The 20,322-nt window shown below is 34.0% G+C and overlaps 1 protein-coding gene across 6 annotated transcripts in view; it reads left to right on the top strand.

The window, feature by feature from the left end:
- LOC128873810 (uncharacterized) overlaps positions 1–20,024 on the top strand; it is a 37,195-nt gene extending 17,171 nt beyond the window's left edge. For 2 of the 6 annotated variants that reach the window (XM_054117702.1, XM_054117676.1), the window contains exons 4-6: positions 1,875–2,008; positions 2,455–2,653; positions 3,622–20,005. In XM_054117702.1, coding sequence (XP_053973677.1) covers positions 1,875–2,008; positions 2,455–2,653; positions 3,622–3,734 — 446 coding nt within the window. In that variant the 3' untranslated portion in view covers positions 3,735–20,005. Of the gene's footprint in view, positions 1–1,874; positions 2,009–2,454; positions 2,654–3,621 lie in introns of all 6 variants that reach the window. The other 4 variants (XR_008456496.1, XR_008456494.1, XR_008456495.1 and 1 more) reach the window with 4 other exon arrangements.
- Positions 20,025–20,322: the final 298 nt, after the last annotated feature.

Here is a 20,322-nt window from a genome sequence, read left to right as displayed (position 1 = left end):
TGAAACAATGATCGATAAAACCTGACTAATTGCTGAGAAACGGTGTTGAGAATTCCTTCAAGTCTCCATGTTCATGCAATTATCGAGGCAACCAATCCGATAAGAAGCACCTTCGCGTACACAATACGCTACAGTAACCTATATCTGCGTGACATCACGTGTTATCATTGATGTCTCGCTTAAGCACTGCTTTTGTCTCGAACGTAAGACTTCCTCTTCCAATTTGACTTGTTGTTCAATAATCAGTCGCTCCACTTGTCAATACAATGCAACGCAGACATCCACATGCAATTATTGAGGTTCTATTGTCTTAGCAATTTTATTTAAATTACGTAACTCTTCCACTTCAACAGAATAAAATCAAGTCACTCTTTTCTTTAATGTAAAGAATTTGAATTTGAAACTTACCATCACAGCAAAGGGGTTAAACTTACTATAAACAATTTTCCAATAGTGATTTTAGGGTTTGTTTTACAATAAAACAAAAATAATATGAAATATATCCAATCGTTTTATTTCAAATAAAAGTTCACATGATCACAATTAAACACTAACGGTGATCTCTTTAATAGTACGTAGTTAAATGTCTACCACGTCTACAGACGAGATTTGTTATTAAACAAAATTAATTAAATTTCCTCTAAAAAGATCCATCGAAACATGTGGTTAACGTGAGCAGATTCTAAGAAATAAAAAATCGTCACAGATTTTGTTTTATGGTACGAATACAAAAGTGTCAGGTCGAATAAACAATACTGGGTTAAACGATTAATAAACGATTTATTGAATTGAACTGTTACATGTAGACATGCTCATCGAGCACGTTCTTGATGAAAATTTACATTCGTTTCAATCAGTCGCTAGATAAAAATATCGAGCAATAAAACCCTCCAATCGTACTTTCCCTGATCGATCGTTTCATTATGCAATCGTGTCGCTTGTACATAAAACGTGATAGTTTTGCAATTATAATTCACTATTCGAATATAAAATGTTGCGTGACGTTCGCATAAACTGCGTATCGGTTGCGTACGTTACTCTCGAGTTGTGCATTTTAAAACATGAATATATTTGGAAATATAACTTGTGTTAAAAAATGCGTATGCTGCTCGAAATAATTAATGAGTGGCTTATTTGAATACAACGTTTTGTAAGCTGCTTACGTTATTCAAATGAAAAAAATCGAGATGAATTTTATAGCAGCGTTAGCCTTTTGTGTTCTGAATTTATTATTTCAATGGAAAAAGAAATAGTTTAACTGAAATTATTATTGTGATAGGATCGTGAAATACATTTATGAATATAAATTAGATATTTATTAAAAAAGACAAAATAATATGGTATTATGTGGCATCATTGAAGAAATTTGTGTGCAATTGTAAAACTTAGCAATGCCATATGGAACGATTGATATTAGGTAAAACGAATGAAATATCTTGCATTTTCTTCATTCTTGACAGTTGATCCATGTTCTACAATCATTCCTAATTATTTTCAACAGTTTAATTACAAAGAATGTTTGTGTATGTCTTTCCTTAATACATTGACTGCCATCGCTAATAATCGAAGCATCAAAATTGCATTTCTTTAAAACTTTTCCAACATATAAATTCTAACACCTATAGACATTTAAGTAACATTACTATTATCACAATAAACGTTATAAAATAACAAATACATCAATGAACCATCGAATATCTCTACTTTGTTTCCATTACTGTTTGTGTAATCGTTAAAAACACCCCTAGACGTGAAAATCAATTTTTAATACATGGCAGTCAACGTATTGAACAAAGAAAAATAAATGTTTAAACAAAGAAACTGGTTTTCAGTTCTCGCGATTCTATTCTAATTACTGTTATGAAATTATACAGAACCACAGACTGAAAACCCGAAAATCACGTTCAAGAAAGATATGTACGTGGTGGGCGAGAATTTAGAAGCGAATTGCACTTCATCGGCTGCGCGTCCAGTTCCTCACTTGACATGGTTCATAAACGGGAAGGAGGTAAGTACAGAAAACAATTAATGTCCCGTGCAAAAATATTCGTCGTTATTTGCATATTTTTTAAACAGAATAATATGTATCACTGTCAGTATTAATTCCAATATAAATAATGAATTTCTTCAAGCGTTGCATGATTAATAACACACATTATTCAATTGTGATACGTCAATTTTGATATATTTTTGCATACAGATAAAGCATTGAAGTATGTCACACATGTATTTGTTTTTATTGCTTGATATTCACGTTAAAAATACGGTTACTAAAACGGAAATTACGATGTTGAAATATCGAAACGGCAAAGGTGGATGTTTACCTGGTCAATTTTGCTTACCGTACTGCGACGTTTTTGAAGGGGGGGACGAGCACGATGTGAAAGAAATCGATACGGGACTTTGACGGGACTCTTATTCAATGCCTTGACTTTTGCAATCCTGTTTGATTAGGTGGACATCACTCTGGTGAACCACTATCCTCACACGTCTCACAAGGACCATCTGATGTCCGCCACTGCAAAATTAACGATAGAGGTTTCCGCGCTGCATGCTGGGGAGAACGGATATTTGGAAATCAGCTGCTACTCCACCATTCCGGACTATCCCATGCACGAGCAGTACGCCGATGTCAGGATAGAAACGGTTTCGGGTAATTATTCAACTCATTTTAATAAACTCTTCGGAGAAACGTTCAATTCGAACTCGTCTGCCAACGACCAGGCTATTTTTAATCGATTATTGATGGGTTACCTAATCCAAATCCTTTTAATTTAGACACTAATATTGGCATATAGGCATTCAATTCAGTTTTAATTAATATGATTATTGAGAAAAGTTATCTAGTTTGAGGATTCATAGATTAGGACAATCCAAAGCAATTTTAGATAATTTAAATGCAGTTAATGTAGACACTATGTCACGTAAACTTATTTTATATTAATATGACTATTAACAAAAGTCAGTATTTCAATATTTAATATTTATATTTACCTTTTTCCAGAAGGTTTTAGTTTCTCAGATAAAATGATAATTATGTATTAGGTTGTCCCAAAAGTTTCTTTCGTGAGTTGCATTCAATTATTTTCTGTGGAACTGTTTATATAAATAGACAATCTAGTTTCTTAGACATTGATGCTGTAACAGTAATGAAGCGAAATGAATCGTACACGATTCAGTAATGTAACATAAAGCATAAAATATCGTGTATATATTAATTATTGATAAAACGAAAGAAACTTTCGGGACAACCTAATAGTAACCTGACTATTAAAATCCATGTACAATTTTTTTCTATTCATATAACTAATACATATACTGTAAATTTTGAATGCAAGAAGATAGAAGAAACAAATAAAAATTGTACAATAATGTTCAAAAAGGGGCTTTAGGATTTTATTTTTTGATAAAACCCTGTCGGTTGGAATATGTTCACCATTACGGTTTATTAAAAAAACAAAATCCCAAAGCCTCTTTTGGAAAGGACCATGCGACAAATTCGAGTTTAAATTCGAGCATTGAAAATGAAGATAACCTACTTACAATTAGACCAACCCCTAAACCTCGTCTATCCGTAACACATTAACTGTAACCAAAGACCTTGTGTATCCGTTGTTCCAGTGCAAATTATACCCGCACCGATCGCCGTCTCGTCATCGCAGAATGTCGCGCGGGGGTGGGCCCTGCCCACGTTGCTGTGCATACTATGCGCGATGCACAAAATCATTCCTTAATAAAAGTCAATTGCTTTAGGATAATTAAAGAGAGAAACACGGAAAGAGAACAAAAAACAAATGTGTAATATACGTAAAAACGGAAGAGAGAGAGAGAGAGAGAGTGAGAGGGTGAGAAGGTGAATAGGGGAAGGGAGGGGGGTGGGTTGGGGATCTATATACATATATTAAATATATATATTATATATATTAATGAACGAACAATCACAATGTCTTCCTTGATTATACCGAAATACACGGGGGCAGCGATTTCATTGTCTTGCAGAAATTTTATAACTCATAGACGCGGCTTCTTCGTGCAACTATTTTCGATTGTCGCTTGTATCGATCGTTGTCTATCTCGCGGAAAAAAAAGAGACACACTGAAAAATCCCGCGGTGGAATTTCTCGTCTTCGAGTCGATCCGCAACAGGAACACGGCCAACGGCGAACGGCGTGTATCAAATAAAAGAAACAAAGAGAACAAAAAAAAAATTAAGAAAAGCGTAGATAAAGAGACAAAAAAAAAATATAGAATCTCGTCGGTGAACAGGTGACTCTTGGTTTTTTCCAAAGTAATCGTACACACGGGCGCATTTACGGCTCGACTATTATCTCGCGTCGACGGCATGATTAAACGCGTTTCACTGCTCGTTTCTAGTCGATCGTTCCTCGATCCTTTTCCGTTCACGCATCCTTCGAAACAACGTTGAGACCATTCGATATATAGGATAATTGTGTTTGTACTCGTTCGGTGATAAGAGGTTCGTTGTGTATCTCTAGGAATAGATACGAATTACTGTCTTACCTACTTTAGAATACTATCGCGCTATATACATACATACATGGTGATTGTTCTACGAGATGTGATCTCGAGCGTTTTAATGGATAGCGTTGTTCGTTGATCGGTGTGTCACGCTTACAAGGGGAGGTGCCGGATTATAGGGAGAATCTATATCGAATGGAAGACTGATTTAGAGTGAAAATTTCGAAAATATTTTGAACGTCTGTGAGATTATTCTTTTTATGGGGAAAAAATAGCTTGGGATGCTGAGATTTCAAGAGGATGGATTCTATATTGTGGCGTAAACGAAATTTTTGTTACATTATTCATTTAAAAGATATGATGGTGAAGTTTCGTTTTTTTTAAATGGAACTATATATTTTTGAGAGGATCATGCGATAGTGCTTTTCAAGATGAATTCATCGACCCTTAATGTATCTACCCGATTTTTATTGGGTTCCAAGATAGAACGCTTCGAAATTTACTGATTTTCAGCGGAAAATTCTCGGTTTGAGTGACAAGTCATAAAAGCGGTCCTATTGTTCCGGGGTTTGACTCTGGCTGTTGAAACCGATAGCAAGGGTCTATGGTCGGAACGGCGGGCCCGAACAGTAAGAAACATGGAAAGTATTAGGTTGTCCGAAAAGTTTCTTTCGTTTTATTAATAAGTAATACATACAGTGGGTGTAGAATGTATTCGTACACCGATCAATGTCCCAAAAAACTTTTGTGTGAAATTGTAGTTTCTTAACTTCTTAGTACATAAATAGCTATTTTTTTTTGTAATCTATCTATTTTAGACATTTCTGAGAATATGTAGAATGTCATTGTTTATAAAAAATAAGTTAATAAATTACACTTTTACACAGTTTTTTTTGGAAATTGATCGGTGTACGAATACTTTCTACACCCACTGTACACAATATTTTATGTCTAATGTTACATTATTGAATTGTGTACGATTCATTTTACTCCATTACTGTTACACCATGAACATCTAAGAAATTAGATTGTCTATTTATATAAACACTACCGCACCAAATAAGTGAGTGCAAATTACGAAAGAAACTTTTGGGACAACCTAATACATGTCCGTCACGGTTTAAGTTTGCCGTTTAAAGAAAATTTAAAGTCACTTTAAATTTGCATTCCATTCGATTCGCTATTAAAAAACGTCGTAACCTCCCCTTATGTGCAGAGAAAACTATAACGAATGTCAATTCGTAGATCGAATTTCTCGTCTGTAATTAAGAAGCGTAATTCTACACGAACGAAACCATAAACACACTTTACGCCCGCATAATTCTAATTTCGAAGTCCGTTTGAAATTCACGATTACGTACGATCCAATGATTGAACATACCGGGAGCAAGGATCACGTATCCATCGCTCCGAATCGTTACTTTCCAGTCATCGATAACCAAAGACAAACATTGTGATCGATCATTTCCCGTTTATCATCACTTTCTAGTTCGTACAAGTGGAGATACAATCTAAGTAGTCATCGTGAACTTAATTTAAGTAAGAAACGAATGAACTACGACACTTATATATTTCATACGTAAGGGAGAAAAAAAAAGAGGGGAGACGAAGAAGATAAATAAAAAAAAAAAAAATTGAATAAATATTCACGGATGCGTTGTAAGAGCTTCGTACGCGTGCACGTGAGTTTAATTTCGAATTTTATCAGAATATTTATATACGTCTATACATATTACATATATTTATTGACTAGCGGATGGAGATTATAGTCCAATGCTGACATCGTATCGACAAATCACAAATTAAGACTGTTATACCTTGTTGTTCGCGGTGCGATACAATTCGTTGTTACATTGAATATCGTTATTTATTTATATCACGAGGCTGCTACTTTCAGGCTTTGTCATTGTTCCTTGTATTTCGTGCGAGACGGGAAAACTGAAAATATTTATATTCTATTAGCTTGGCCAAAAAGTTCGTTCGATTCGTTAACTACCAATTCGACTGTCTCCCGTTTTTAATTATATTATTTCAAGTGTCTAACCCCTCGAGAGATGAATTTTAAATATATTTTCTTTTGCTTTAATTGAATGCACACGAATCAAAGCATTATTTATCTGTAAAACAAGTTTTACATAGAAATATGCTGTCTAATATTGTATGTTTTTTGAATTCTTTTTTTTTTTGTAATTTTACTATTATAATCAAACGTACACATACACATGTGGCAATATATCCCTCAAGAGGTGAACACTTATTTTTGAACCAAACATTTTTAGAATTGACTTTTCCTATCTTCCGCTTTGTAGAATATTCACTAACAATAAATGAACGTAGCTTTAATTCTGAAAAGGTTTCTGAAAACCCACATACGAGTGACAAGGATTTTCATTAAGGAATAAATAAATTCTGAAAGTGAGGTGTCGAGGAAAATTAATTTGGATAGTATATTCTAAAGAGGTCGCAAAACAAGTACTACCACAGATGTTAGATCCTATCATTTCAAATTGTACAGGAACAAAATTTTAACCTCGTAGGAATTCTCACCGTTAGCCTGACAGTGAACGCGTTAAAATCCAAATGAACTCTCTGGCCAACCTAATATTTGGCCCCCGTTATTAGCGTCGGGGTGTCGTTTACCACGTCGCTTTTCCGACAATCGCGCGTTTCGTTTTTTTTCCACCGTTTCTCCAACGGTTGATAGTCGCTATAAAATTTATTGCACACGCACACGTGGGTTGTCCAACCGGTGTCCCCGCTTGGAAGGCTTCGTCGATAACGCCCGGAACAATAAGCACTATTTTTAACAGAGAAGGAAAAGAATAGAAAGGAGATTAATGAAACAAAAACACAGAGGAAAAGTTGCGCCGAGGCTCGCGGCCGCGATCAACGGAGCGAGTTATTTTGTTATCGCGTTGAAGGGCTGTAAAATAATATTCTGAGCAGAAAAACAACGTGTAATTATAGAATCTCCTTGTTTACGCAGACCCGTTGCAACCGTCGATCAATAAAATTGTGTATACGAGACCCTTCAGGACATCCTACGTGTGCACGTTACTAAAACGCGCGTTACGTAGGGTTTAATTTAGCACGTTCTCCGAGAGATCGTGTTGTATCTATTAAGAGATCCAGCGGCTGATATCGGATTCAATAATAATTTTGTTCGAATTTTGATGACGCGTTGTTTTCTAAGGATCTTGGCAACTTCTCCTGCGAAACTGGACTTTTCTAAATGGACGAGCTTACGGATTTCAATTTATTTTTATACATTTTGCTTTACTTTCACGCGGCAATTTTATTTTATTTTTAAACATGGACTTGATGGTTTTATTACGATTTATTTCTGAGCTTTACTCGCACATATGAACTTTATTTTATGCATTTTTATTTTATTCTCATACATGGATCTTGTTTTATTTTTAATCATCAACTTTATTTCGTTTATGAACCTTGACTCTTTATTTATATACTCACATAGTTTTCATTTACATTCTTTATTTCATTTCTACTTACGAATTCCATATTATATACATTTCTTGTATATATATATTTTTTTTTTCAATAATTTTCATTATTGCTTAATACTTACTTTTCGTCAAAGACTGTTACATAACATTTATGCGAGAAACAGAACTCTTCCTATCACAGAAGAATGAACTTTGGTCCTCTACATGTAAACTACCGCAAATACGGAAATGAACAAAAAGACGTTTACTTTATTCCCATTCGACACTTATTTGCGGCTGTTCTATAAACCTTTTACGTTTCGCCAATGACAGCTTCGGACATTTACCGACACGTTCGTGAAATATATCATTTCGACATTTAACGAAACTTTATTCCTATCTCTTGGAGGAAGGATTTGTTTATTTTTATTTTTGTTTCATCGGCTTTGTTACACCTGCAACGGATCGCAGGTTGTCGAGAATATGCCTCGTTAAAATCGTACACGGTGATCGCAAGAAATTTTTGATCAGCGCGACGATAGCATAATTAATGGACACGCTATTTCGAAACGGTTCAAGACATTCAAAAGCGGTGATTTTAGATTAGAAAGTATAAAGGAAAATAGGTCAATTAAGATTGGCGATAATGATACATAGAACCGCGTTAACACTTTCGCGACCGTGAAGTACAGCGAAACAATAGATGGATATATAATGATAGTTGTACACTAACAGACTTTGACGAAGATTAATTATATTTCGTGCGTCAAGCAATGACACGCATGCAAATATTTAATTTTCCACGCATTCATGTATCATTTATTTGCCATATATTGTTCAAGTGAGTATACTAATGCGTATAAATATTCAAGCAATAATAATTTCTTTTCGTTATTTTTTAAATATAAAATAAACTTCATGTACACAATATTTGGTTTACAAAATATTTGGAAGGTATGTTTCTAAGAAAAAGAATGTTGGATCTTGAAATATCTAGACAAATGTTTTATTCGTTATTTCGTATGTATAATTATTCGTTATTCAAGATATAAAGATGACTAGAGCTATTTTTATTCGATCAATATTTGTTTGGTATAAATTCAATAATATTGAAATAATGAATAATATTCAAATTAGATTTTTTCCTGTATGTCCCTATGTCGAGAATAACACAATTTTAAATACGTAAAGAAAGAAATCGTTTCATAATCATAACGACTGTGAGTTATCACCAGCTAACACACTATGAGTTATTACCAACTCTGTTGGAGTGAAAAGAAGGGTGACGAGTAAAAAGGGTCACTTGTTACGTAACTATGGATAAGGTGGCGTGGCAACTAACTACTGACAAGGGTCACAATAAAACATATTTAAGACAAATTGTTTTTCCCCATTCAAACATAAATTCTGGGAATACTTAAAAGTATTAAACATATTTTTGTTTTTGTTAGAAAACTATTAACCGCTCTATTCTATTTCATCATAGCATTTAGCAGGTCTGCAAGCTCAGGCACTTATTATTTAATTAAATATTAATTCATTCATGAGCGTACAAATATCTAAGCAATAATTTTTTTAATTTTTTTTTTGTAAGTATAAAATAAATTTCATGCAATATTTCATTTTTTTTGTGTTAACAAATTTCTTTCGCGCCTCGTTTGGGTTGTACGATACACCCTCTAAGCGGTGTGCTCCCCAGTTTGGAGAACACTGCGATAGAGGGTTAGGAGGGCGAACCACTTCTTCAGAGTTAACCGACAGAAATAGTCTTTCCACAGTTGATCGCTGCTAACCTTATTTGTGATATTTTAATTGACTTGGGTTCTAATTTAGACCAAGTGAATAGAATCTCAGTAACAAGTGCTAATTCTGGAAACTTGAGGAAATCAATATCTTGGCAATTACACTTTTGAATTTGATGCTATTAAAATTTGTGAAAAATGAAATAATAAATATTAAACATTTACTGGATATATACTTGACACTTTTATTTCCGATTTCAATACTTTACTTAAATATGAGAATTATTATTTTATGAAAGGTATTTACGAGAAGAAATTTAATTTGTCTTGATGAGAATAGAATAATAGTTGGAAATAATACTTTGCTAACAATGCAAACTAATTTTTATATACGCGATCTTTTATTATTGAACTTGTAGCTTTAGTTGTTTTTGTTTCAGAGACATGTAATATAGATTAAATGTTTTTCACTTTTCATGATTTGTAGATTATTTGACGTAAGCCAAAGTTGTTCAAGTTGCAATAAAATATGCAAGGAATAAATCATCTACGTAACCACCGATCTATTACTGAATTTAACGTAATTGATTAGAGAGGATTATAAATTAAAAGCCGATTCGAACGAACTTGTTAACCGATCCGATACTCGCTAGGTGTCGAGCAACATATCGTAGCCGTTAAATTAGACGCGAAGAGTTAGTCTTTTCAATCCTCCCGGCTCCTCGATCGTCCGTGCCCTCGAGAGGCGGGATAATACCCAACAATAATAGCCACGACACAATGGAGACGCTGACGAACGCGTCATGGCACGCCGTGTGCACGCCACCGTGCTGCAAAATGGGAAACAAAAGGCGGCGGTTGTCGTCAAAGGGGCGGCAAATTCATGCCGCTGCACGCGTCAAGGGACAAAGGATATCAAGATGTTGTTGCTCCCGTTGGTGTTGCACGTTTTTCAAGTGGCCGTCGTGGTTATTAACGGGAATCTGACTCCGTCGGCTTTGGACGAGGCTGGCCTCTCGTCGGGGCGTGCACTCGAGAGGATAGTCGGCGGAGAAATCACCGATATAAGGAAATATCCGTTTATCGTAAGTGAAAATGCGCCCGTGACGTTTCCTAAATATCTATTATCGTAATATAAAAAACGGACACGCGAATCACTCTGACTATTTTCGAGAGAGGACACCGAGGTTCAGGGCTAATGTCAATTCACGCGATCTCACCTAAAAACGTCTGGCACGACGAATGGGGCCGATTGCTTGGCCGTAATTATTTTTGTTAGATTTTACATAGAGAATAGCGGAGCGCCGGGGTGTGCCCTTATCGATGGAATTGATTCGATTAGCTGCGTAGATAGCACCACGAAAGCGTTTTCATTGTTTCCTGGGAGAGATGCGATTTTTATGCCTTTGTGACGGGGGCAGAGATCGGGATCGTCTTGATCGGAGGAAGTAGATTTGTTCGATGAATACCGGATACATATATTTATTTATAGTAAATATTTGTAGCAGTTATTCGTCGAATAAATGTACTTTGAGTAATTATTGTTTATCGAGGAGGATAAATCATTTTTGTTTTTTATTCGTTACTTGATAAATATAGTTATGCATTATTCGTCTCACACATTGAATAATTGGAGTCATTCTTATCGACAGAATAATTCAAAGAAAGAACTTTTATATTTTATTCGTTATTTGATAAATATATTCGCTATTCGACGAATGAAGATAGCTGGTATTTTTTTTCTTTTTTAAATATAAAGATAATGAATTTATTTTTATTCAACGAGTGATTGGAAAACTATTTTTTATTCTTTATTCGCTACCTGATCATTTTTATATAGAAACAAGATTCTGCCCAACTTTGGGTTTAGGGTCGCGAATGCGAAAACCAAGGGTCGAGGTGGTACCCAGGGATTTCAACCGTGATCAAGTTATGATAATAGAAGATTCCTGCGTGTATATTGAGGAGCTGCAGGGATTGTCCCTAGATAGTATTCAGATTGACCGATCAAAACTTTTCGAAAAGGTTGTGTGGATATTAATTGAGATTTGGTATGACGTAAACCAATGGTGAACATCGCTTGGGGACGATCTTTATAGATTCATGCAGTACATACGTTGAGTATCACAGTTCAAATTAGATGCGGATATTGTATCATCAGATTGAGTATTTATTATTATTATTCTTATATATGAATAGGAAAGGATAATAAATGTCTACCAAACAAAAATTATAATTTGAAATTATGACTTTGGAAAATACTTTGGTACTCTGATGATTTAATAGATACTTCATTACTTCCATAATTCACTTATCTTCGAATGTAATATAATTAATGACGAGAAAAAAAGTCACAAGTCTCATAAGTAACGAGGTGAAAGTTTGAAATAGTCTCCTTTGACGACAAACAAGGAAAACATTTGGTTTGAAGAAGTAACGATTGATTTCTTCAACTTTGATCCTCAGGGGCTATAGCTACGTTTGATCGTAGCTACAGTACGGGTTTAGCGATCCCGAGGTACCCGAGCTATAATAGTAAACGTAAAGCAAGAATGAAACGAATGGAAAGAAGGAACAAATGTCAACTTGGTACATTAGGTGTTATAAATTAAACACACCCTTATTAATAAAAACACTCGCACAATTTCAACCTTGATATATCTTTAATCGAGCGTTGTTCTTGCTAAATTCCAGCATAATTCAGCATTAACCTAAAAAACGAAAAATTAATGTATACAAGTAATAAATGAGTGTACATTTGGTACCAAGACGAGATAGAATTTAAACGCTGTTGCCCACCTAACTTTATATACATTTGTTCACCTTGTCTTACTTCAGTCCTATCAGGTATTCATAATTAATATTCCTGTGATGGAAAAGTATCGAAGAAGACCTAATTAAAAGTCGAAAAGTTAATTAAATAAATAAACTGCACTTGTTTGGATGAATCATCCAGTAACATTAATTATAACATTTGTCCTTTCAAACCAGACGTTTTCCTCGGACATTTCTTCGTCTCGTAAAAAGCAACGGAGATACTTAAGGCACTCGAGTTAAATAGGGCTTCTTGTACGTAAAATTGTATTTAATCTTCCTTTTCAAAGACAGCGAATGAAATTCTGAGATTCCCAACGTTTATTCCGTATCAGCAACCTGGATTACAACTCGAGCCTCGTGTAACCGTAGTTTCAAGTATACGTACACCTTCAATTAGAAATGGGCACTAGTATTATTGAAATAATAGATAACTAATAAAATTAACGCATATCAATTTATTAGGAACGTTTATTCAATTGAACAATTAAATTCTTATTTTTTCATTGTTGGCTCCTTTCTTCTAAAACTCAAACTAACCAATTTTATCTCTTTATAGTATCAGTACATAAAGAAGTATACACAAAAGTTTGAAAACAGTCGTTTCATTGATCATGATAGGCTTAGTGTTAATTAGACGAAAATTCATCTCTGCTCCCAGTATCTTTGCTATTCATGTACAGCGATACGTTTTCGTGCGTATTTCTCAAAATACTGAGAGTGATCGTCGCGTATATCCACTTTATCAATAAGGTATAGAGGTTCGCGGATGACGAAACCGAATTTTCAATGTCAATTTCTCGTAGGTCTCGATCCAACAGCGACACTTTAGTCATATGTGCGGAGGTACTTACATAGCACCGAGATTCGTTTTGTCAGCCGCTCATTGCATGGTCAGGTGCGTTTTTAAGACTGCGACAATTTAGAGTCTATCGCTCCACGCCTTAAAATGGTAGCAAATTATTCACGATTAATCGAAGAATATTCGCGACCGATCGAGTGAAATTCTTTTGATCTTTTCACACGTACACGTACCTTTTTGTTATGTTTAGGATACATTTGCTATACTAGTCAGTATACTAGTAATTACTAGTTTTTACTAGTAATTATCTAGTAATCCGATTCACAATCGGATTAATCGGAGAAAATTAACCAAAAACTAAAGTGGTAATTAGTCACCGTTCAAATGGTAGCGAATTTAAAAATAGAAGATTGTACCACATTCATAAATTTAAAAGATATTATAATTAAAATTATTATTCCAGTGTCATAAATCGCAATCCAACGAAAATATAATGAACAATTCCAGAATAATTGCTAGTATCAAAACGTTAACACGTAAAACCATTAACGGGCGAACTTCCACGTCGTTTTCACGTTGAACAAGATTAATTTAAACTTTACTCGCGAGCACCCTGAATTACGTAAGCCGTAAATCCCTTCCGTTGGCGTTTTTCTACTATATATTCCGTGTCGTACGGCACAATAGTTCCAGTGAACCGATCTGCTTAATAACGTAGACACAGCAACAGAGAACGGTGATGGGCAAAATTCTTAACTAGACACAAAACTTCTAATAACGAGTAAAAAAAGAATTATTCATTCCTTACTCTTTGAATCAGAATTAAAGTTTGAAATGTAAAATGAAAATTAATGTTACCAGAAATAAATTAGGATGATATCTGCTCTCTAAAACTAAATATTACAAATTGTCCCATTTGACGGTATTTATCGATCAATAAACAAATAGCACGCATAAATCACGTTTGAAGTTTTAATCCGTGAAACAATCCACAAGTCAAGTTACGGACGTTTTATAAATATTTATCTATTCTATCGAATAAATCACTCTGTTTTTATTCGTCACCCATTATTGAAATAAACTTTTAAGTTCCTTTCAACGCTCGCGTAACGGGGATTAGTTGGTATCGTGAAACTGGGCGTGTGATAAACGGTGTATAGTCCTTTTGCTCTTTATTACGGTCGTAGATAAAAAGAATATCCCTCGAAACGGTGAAGCATAAATTTAACAAGTAGCGACGTATGTATTTTTATGCTACCATTTTACGGTCACGGGGCAATCTCCGCTCGTAGCGCTTTCATTGCTATCATAGACACGTATGCTGCTTTGAGGTCTTGGAGCGCTCTTCGCGACAATTATGATTAGGGTTGTCAGCTGCATCAAGCCTGAAGAAGAGACCTAATAAAGTTTCACCTTTCTATATGTATATTTCAGAGCCGTAACAAAATTCATTCTGGTAACATTTCGACGTTTTTTATTTATTTTTTTTTTTTTTTTGTTGTTGTTAAGAGAATGACGTGGAAAATCATAGGCGAGGATGATATTTTGCGAATAAAGTAATAAACTTTTACTATTTGGTAGTTAGTCCGCTATAAACCATTCATATATTATATGTATATAAATGGTTTACGATAGTCTATCTATTATATGAATTTACATTTACTTAAAACTAAGTTACTATGTTATTTAATTGAACTAACATAAACTCCAGTTATATTTAATCAAGTTATGTGTAACAAACATACTAGCATCTCTTTTAATTAATTCACAGAATTTGAAACTTACCCATCATTTTCCACTCTTATGATTAAATAAAAAGAAAATAGAGAACACCAAATTTCTGTCACACAATTTGATCGTCTCGAATACAAATAATAAAAAGAGAACAGAAAATGACAAAGTACCGTTCTTCCCTTCAAAAAGAACAGTTGGCAATCCTACTCGTGATCAACTAGTGACGTCGATTTCGCCTAGAAAACTACGCGTACGATTCGAATCTCGATTAACTGAATTGACTAATTAACGATGTCATTGAAATCCTCAGATTGGTAATCGTGCAATCTTAGAATAGAACGTCTACGTTGAAGAAATATAGAAATGATGTTAGCTGAATATCGTTGTTTTGTGCGAAAAGCGATAAACAAACGTATAAACGTACAAAAAAGAAAAAAAAAATACGATCGATCGTTAGTGATAAAAATAGATCCAGAGCGTTATCAGGGGACATTTTTGGGTCCTCTGTTAGACTATGCGTCGCGAGTCAGCATATGTAGCAGCGTACGACGAACGGTATCAGCAGTGAAAGGGTTAAGCGATGTTACGTGAGCTGTTCGCTATGAAACTGGTGTAAATTCATTTTATTTAAAGTACAGTTTGTCCGAATATTATTTTAGAAATATTATTTGGCTGAGATGAAGCTTCATTGTTGATGAAATATAATTTCTTTGGAATTGTGTCGGCTTTAGTTACTAAACAGAATGGGGACAATAGCTCCGTTGAAATCCACTTGTTTCTAAAAATATAGTTTCTTGAAATATTGTGTTAGAAATATTATTTGGCTGGGATGAAGTTTCATTGTTTTCGAGGCACAATTTCTTTATGTTCTTGTCAACTTCAATTGCTAAAAATAGTAGTCAGTCCATGAATATGAACGTTCTTATGTTTCTGCAATGGTAATGTTATGTTCTCAAATCCATTACGCTAAGAAAATATAAAGGAACTATGGTGTTACCATCGCATATTCCTTAAAATTTTACTAATAAATCTACTTGCCTAGACAATCCCTCAAAAGCACCGCAACTCTCATCGATATTTTCACCAAAATTTAAACACAAACCCTTTTACACTTCGAAGTAAATCTAAACAGACTTGCATTAGTTTCATAGCAAACGGCTCGCACCTGATTATTCTGTAACGAAAAACGTGAAATGCGCATCGTACTGTCTTTGTATCGGTTGTTTATACATGTATCGTGTTCGAGGAGCGTTCGTTTCGCGATCAAGCTTCCCCACTTTGAAAACAAGGAAAATCTCAACAGTGGCCGCCCGTGATCCTACGTGCCGCTCTCATGTTTTAAGACGGAAGAAAATTTATTGTGAACGCGTGACACGTATGTGTGACCCGTGAATTTTGATCTTGTCGTGTTCGTTGCTTAGACCTACGTCCCAAGGGCACTGGATGCCCCAGAATCCACGTCGATTCTACGCGATCGCTGGAGCCACTTACGTATACTTTCCGAGCTGGAGTTCCATACAGATGGAATTGATAGACCGACTATTCCCGCACACGAACTTTAGATTCTCGAGCATGCATAACGATATTGGATTGTTCAGGGTGACTATTATGTGTATATATAAACTCTATGTGGAAAATAAAATAAATAAATGAGAATATAATAAATAACGACGAAAAAGGAGTGAAAGTATATATCGAGAGGAGAGATTGTTGAAATAAGAATGACAATTGTTTATGATTGCGTTGATCTCATCGATTTTCGACGTTCTTGAAATATAAAAATTTAATACCTTAGGGTACTACATGTACAAAGTTCAGTAGCCATAGAATTTTATATACTATTCTTCTTCTAACAGATTACAAGTATAACAAGTTGTTAGAATAATTGCAGATGGATAACAATAAGCAAAATATTCGACTGCATGTAATGTCCATCAGGTTGAAACTTAGATCATCTATCAATCTGCGTATAAATGTGTATAGATACATTGTAATAGAGATCATGTTGAGGACTTGGAAGATTTGGACTTTAATGCATCAAAATTACGTATCTATTTAAACCGGAGTTACAAATGATTGAATACGAAGCCACAGAATTAATGTCTACACCTAATAATTATATCACGAAACACGAGAGTTGACAACAAAAATTGTTCACTTTAAAACAATCAAGTGTCACTCCTTCCCTCCCTCTGAAATACTCTAAGACCGTTAAAATCATCGAGATCGGTGCCATTGTAAATAATTATCGAGAGAATGAACGATTAATCATCCCTGTGTGTTTATTTGTTATGTGTAGCTTCAGAAACCCTTTTACATTAACTCGTACGTGAAATTCGTCGCCATCCCTGCAGCATATGACGCAAACATTTTTCAAAGGTACACCGAGCCGTGTACAGTGGCTGGTTGGGGACGACATATACCTGGCTCCAATGTACGTACTCGCCAACGTTATTTACTTGTCATCTGCAGGAGTTACTTTCATTTGGTCGATGAAAGACTTGAGAGACGGAATCTATTCATATACGGATCGCGTGGGTCGTTAAAAATGCACGGTGATATTTAGAAGGTGGATCTAGACTGCGATAAAGACCACGATGTACGTGTAACGTGTGCGTCTAAATAAATTGTGAGCACCGACATAAACGGGTTGATCGAACTCGTTGAAATGTGCACGTATGTTACGAACGAACCAGCCACGTGACAATTATTTAGTTCATATTAAATGGTTGTTCCAAATAGCGTTAGAGAAAATTTAAAAATAGTAGTTTTATATTTCAGACGCGACCTAGGATGAATATAAAGTTTTTTTAATTTAATTTTTCAAATGGAAATGTAGAATATAAAATTTTTTGAATTATTATGTTTGCGATTTTTGTAATGTTGTGCTATTCTTTTATTTAATAAATTGTAACGGGTAAACTACAGTAATGAAATGACAATTTGCTTACAGTGAAGACGAAAGTATCAAATAAAATTTATTAAATGAATATGATTACATAAAAATTCGTTAAAAAATAAAAGTGGTAATTTTGAAAGAAGTTTGTCACTCTAGGACAAAATTCAAATAAAACAAAAGCTGATTAATTTGGTATAATTGGATATTTAATTTGATAAAGTAAGACGTTTAATAAAATAGAAACAATCGATATAGCAGCTGAAAAAATAACCTTCTAAAGTATAGTTTAATAATAAGAGGTTTAAGCTTGTGAACATGAATAAAAAGAAATATAAAAGAAACAATAATTCCAATAAAAGTAGACTCTATGATAAAAACACTCAAACAATGAATTGAATTTGTATTCTAACAAAAAAAATATTATTTTGTGAATAATCAGTATAGAATAATTGTAGTTAAATTACAAGATAGTATGAGAAACAATTGTATGCATTTTATGTCTGAACAAATAAATTCTTACTACCACTGATATAATATAAGGCTTCACGAGAGTGTAATATCGAAGGATTCACCGCGCGGTCCTTTAAGCGTTCATTCGCTGCACCATAAAAAAATATGACACGATTCTGTCCCTGCGATACGAGTCTTTTCCCTTATATTGCAATCTTCTAGATTCACCTTCAAAAATATTACACTGCACTTTTCCAACGCCTAGTACGTCGCACAGTGTAAGTAGTACATTTATTCATAATTAGTCATAAGCGTATTATTGAGAGCTAATAATAAAAGAATTGAAAAGGTCAAAATAATTATGAATATTAAAAACAGATCGTTTGATTAGGATTCACTTCTTTATTTCTTTATCTCTGTTACATTAGAAACTACATTTTTTTCTCTCTTTTTCTTCGAGGTGTGTACAAATAATTCCAGATATGTTCATTAATAATATTTAAATCGGAACTTTCAGGTGGCCAACTCATCAATTTTAATGTTTCATTCTCCTCTAAATCTTTTAAATGAATTTTTTTACAATTCTGTTACGTGTATACGTATATAATATGCTAATGTAGGTATATGTATAAAGCACACCAACAAATATACATGATATTTATTTTATTAACATAGACTTATATAAAAGTGTAATGTATCAAAGTTCTTGTAACATAAATTAAGGTATAACAAATATTTCCAATATTTCGATATGGTATATAATATATATGTCAGTTTTATTTAGCAAGGAGCCGGCACTTATCTCCGTCATGTTGATCTTCCTTTGATTCCAACGGACAAGTGTCCAACGATAGGAGTGGACAAAGAGTTTCATTTATGCGCAGGCGTGACAGAGGGTGGTAAAGATGCTTGCCAAGTTCGTAACAATCTATATTTATGGGTGTTGTCTCGTTGTCGGACAGATATAGGCAAAATTTTATTCGAATAACGAAAGACGAATAAAAATACATCACAGCGATACATATTGCGATTTTTATTCGATTGAACAGTTGTAGGGACAAACTTCTATTCAACGTGAAATAGCATTTCATTTTACAACTCAAATTATGTTTAACGAGTAACGAATAAAAAATTGTTTATCTTTTATTCGTTATTCGACAATTTTCATGTAGGTAAAAATATTGCCTATCTCTGGTTCAGTCTCTGGCTCTCAAATTTTTGTAAAAAGAAAAATTATACTACCTATTAAACTGTTACATTTTGTATTAATTAATATACTTGTAAAGTTATTATATGAATTTTTGTATGTAATTTACTTTAATAATAAGTCAGATATTAAATAATCAAGTTATGATCCTATATTGAAAGTATGGCAATTGGAAATCATTATTACATGTGATTCTATACAAGAAAATGCAAATTGATTATTTTTTATCTAAACCATATGACTGCCCTATTAATTGCAGTTTATATTTTAGTACTACTTAATAATAATAGAAAAATGATTATATTGCAGGGCGACAGTGGTGGACCATTGCTGTGCAATGGAACGCAAGTGGGAATAGTGTCATGGGGACAAGGATGTGCTCGCCCAAATTCTCCAGGAGTATATTGTAGATTGGATTTATATATAGATTGGTTAAACGAAACAATACGCAGAAATCGTGCAACGCATAGTGTTTTTAATATAACAATTGTGTTTATTACAATACTGTTTCTTGTAGTATAAGATTAAATAATTAGTACGAATGTAAGAAATGATGGAAGAATACATCTTTCTTAGAAGAAACTTCAACTTAATTAAAATAATGAATGTATAAAGTAATAAAATTATAACATCATGTGTTAATATGTCTAATTTATCATAATGATAACAGCTCGGATTGTCTCGTAACTTTAAAAACTTACAATATACATCTTAGTACTAATCTATGTGAAATATTGGTTCATTTCCTG

This window comes from Hylaeus volcanicus, chromosome 1 (assembly GCF_026283585.1).
Source record: "Hylaeus volcanicus isolate JK05 chromosome 1, UHH_iyHylVolc1.0_haploid, whole genome shotgun sequence".
NCBI classification, from domain to species: Eukaryota; Metazoa; Arthropoda; class Insecta; order Hymenoptera; family Colletidae; genus Hylaeus; species Hylaeus volcanicus.
Note: the sequence above shows the minus strand (reverse complement) of the source record. Positions and strands in the feature narration are given on the sequence as shown.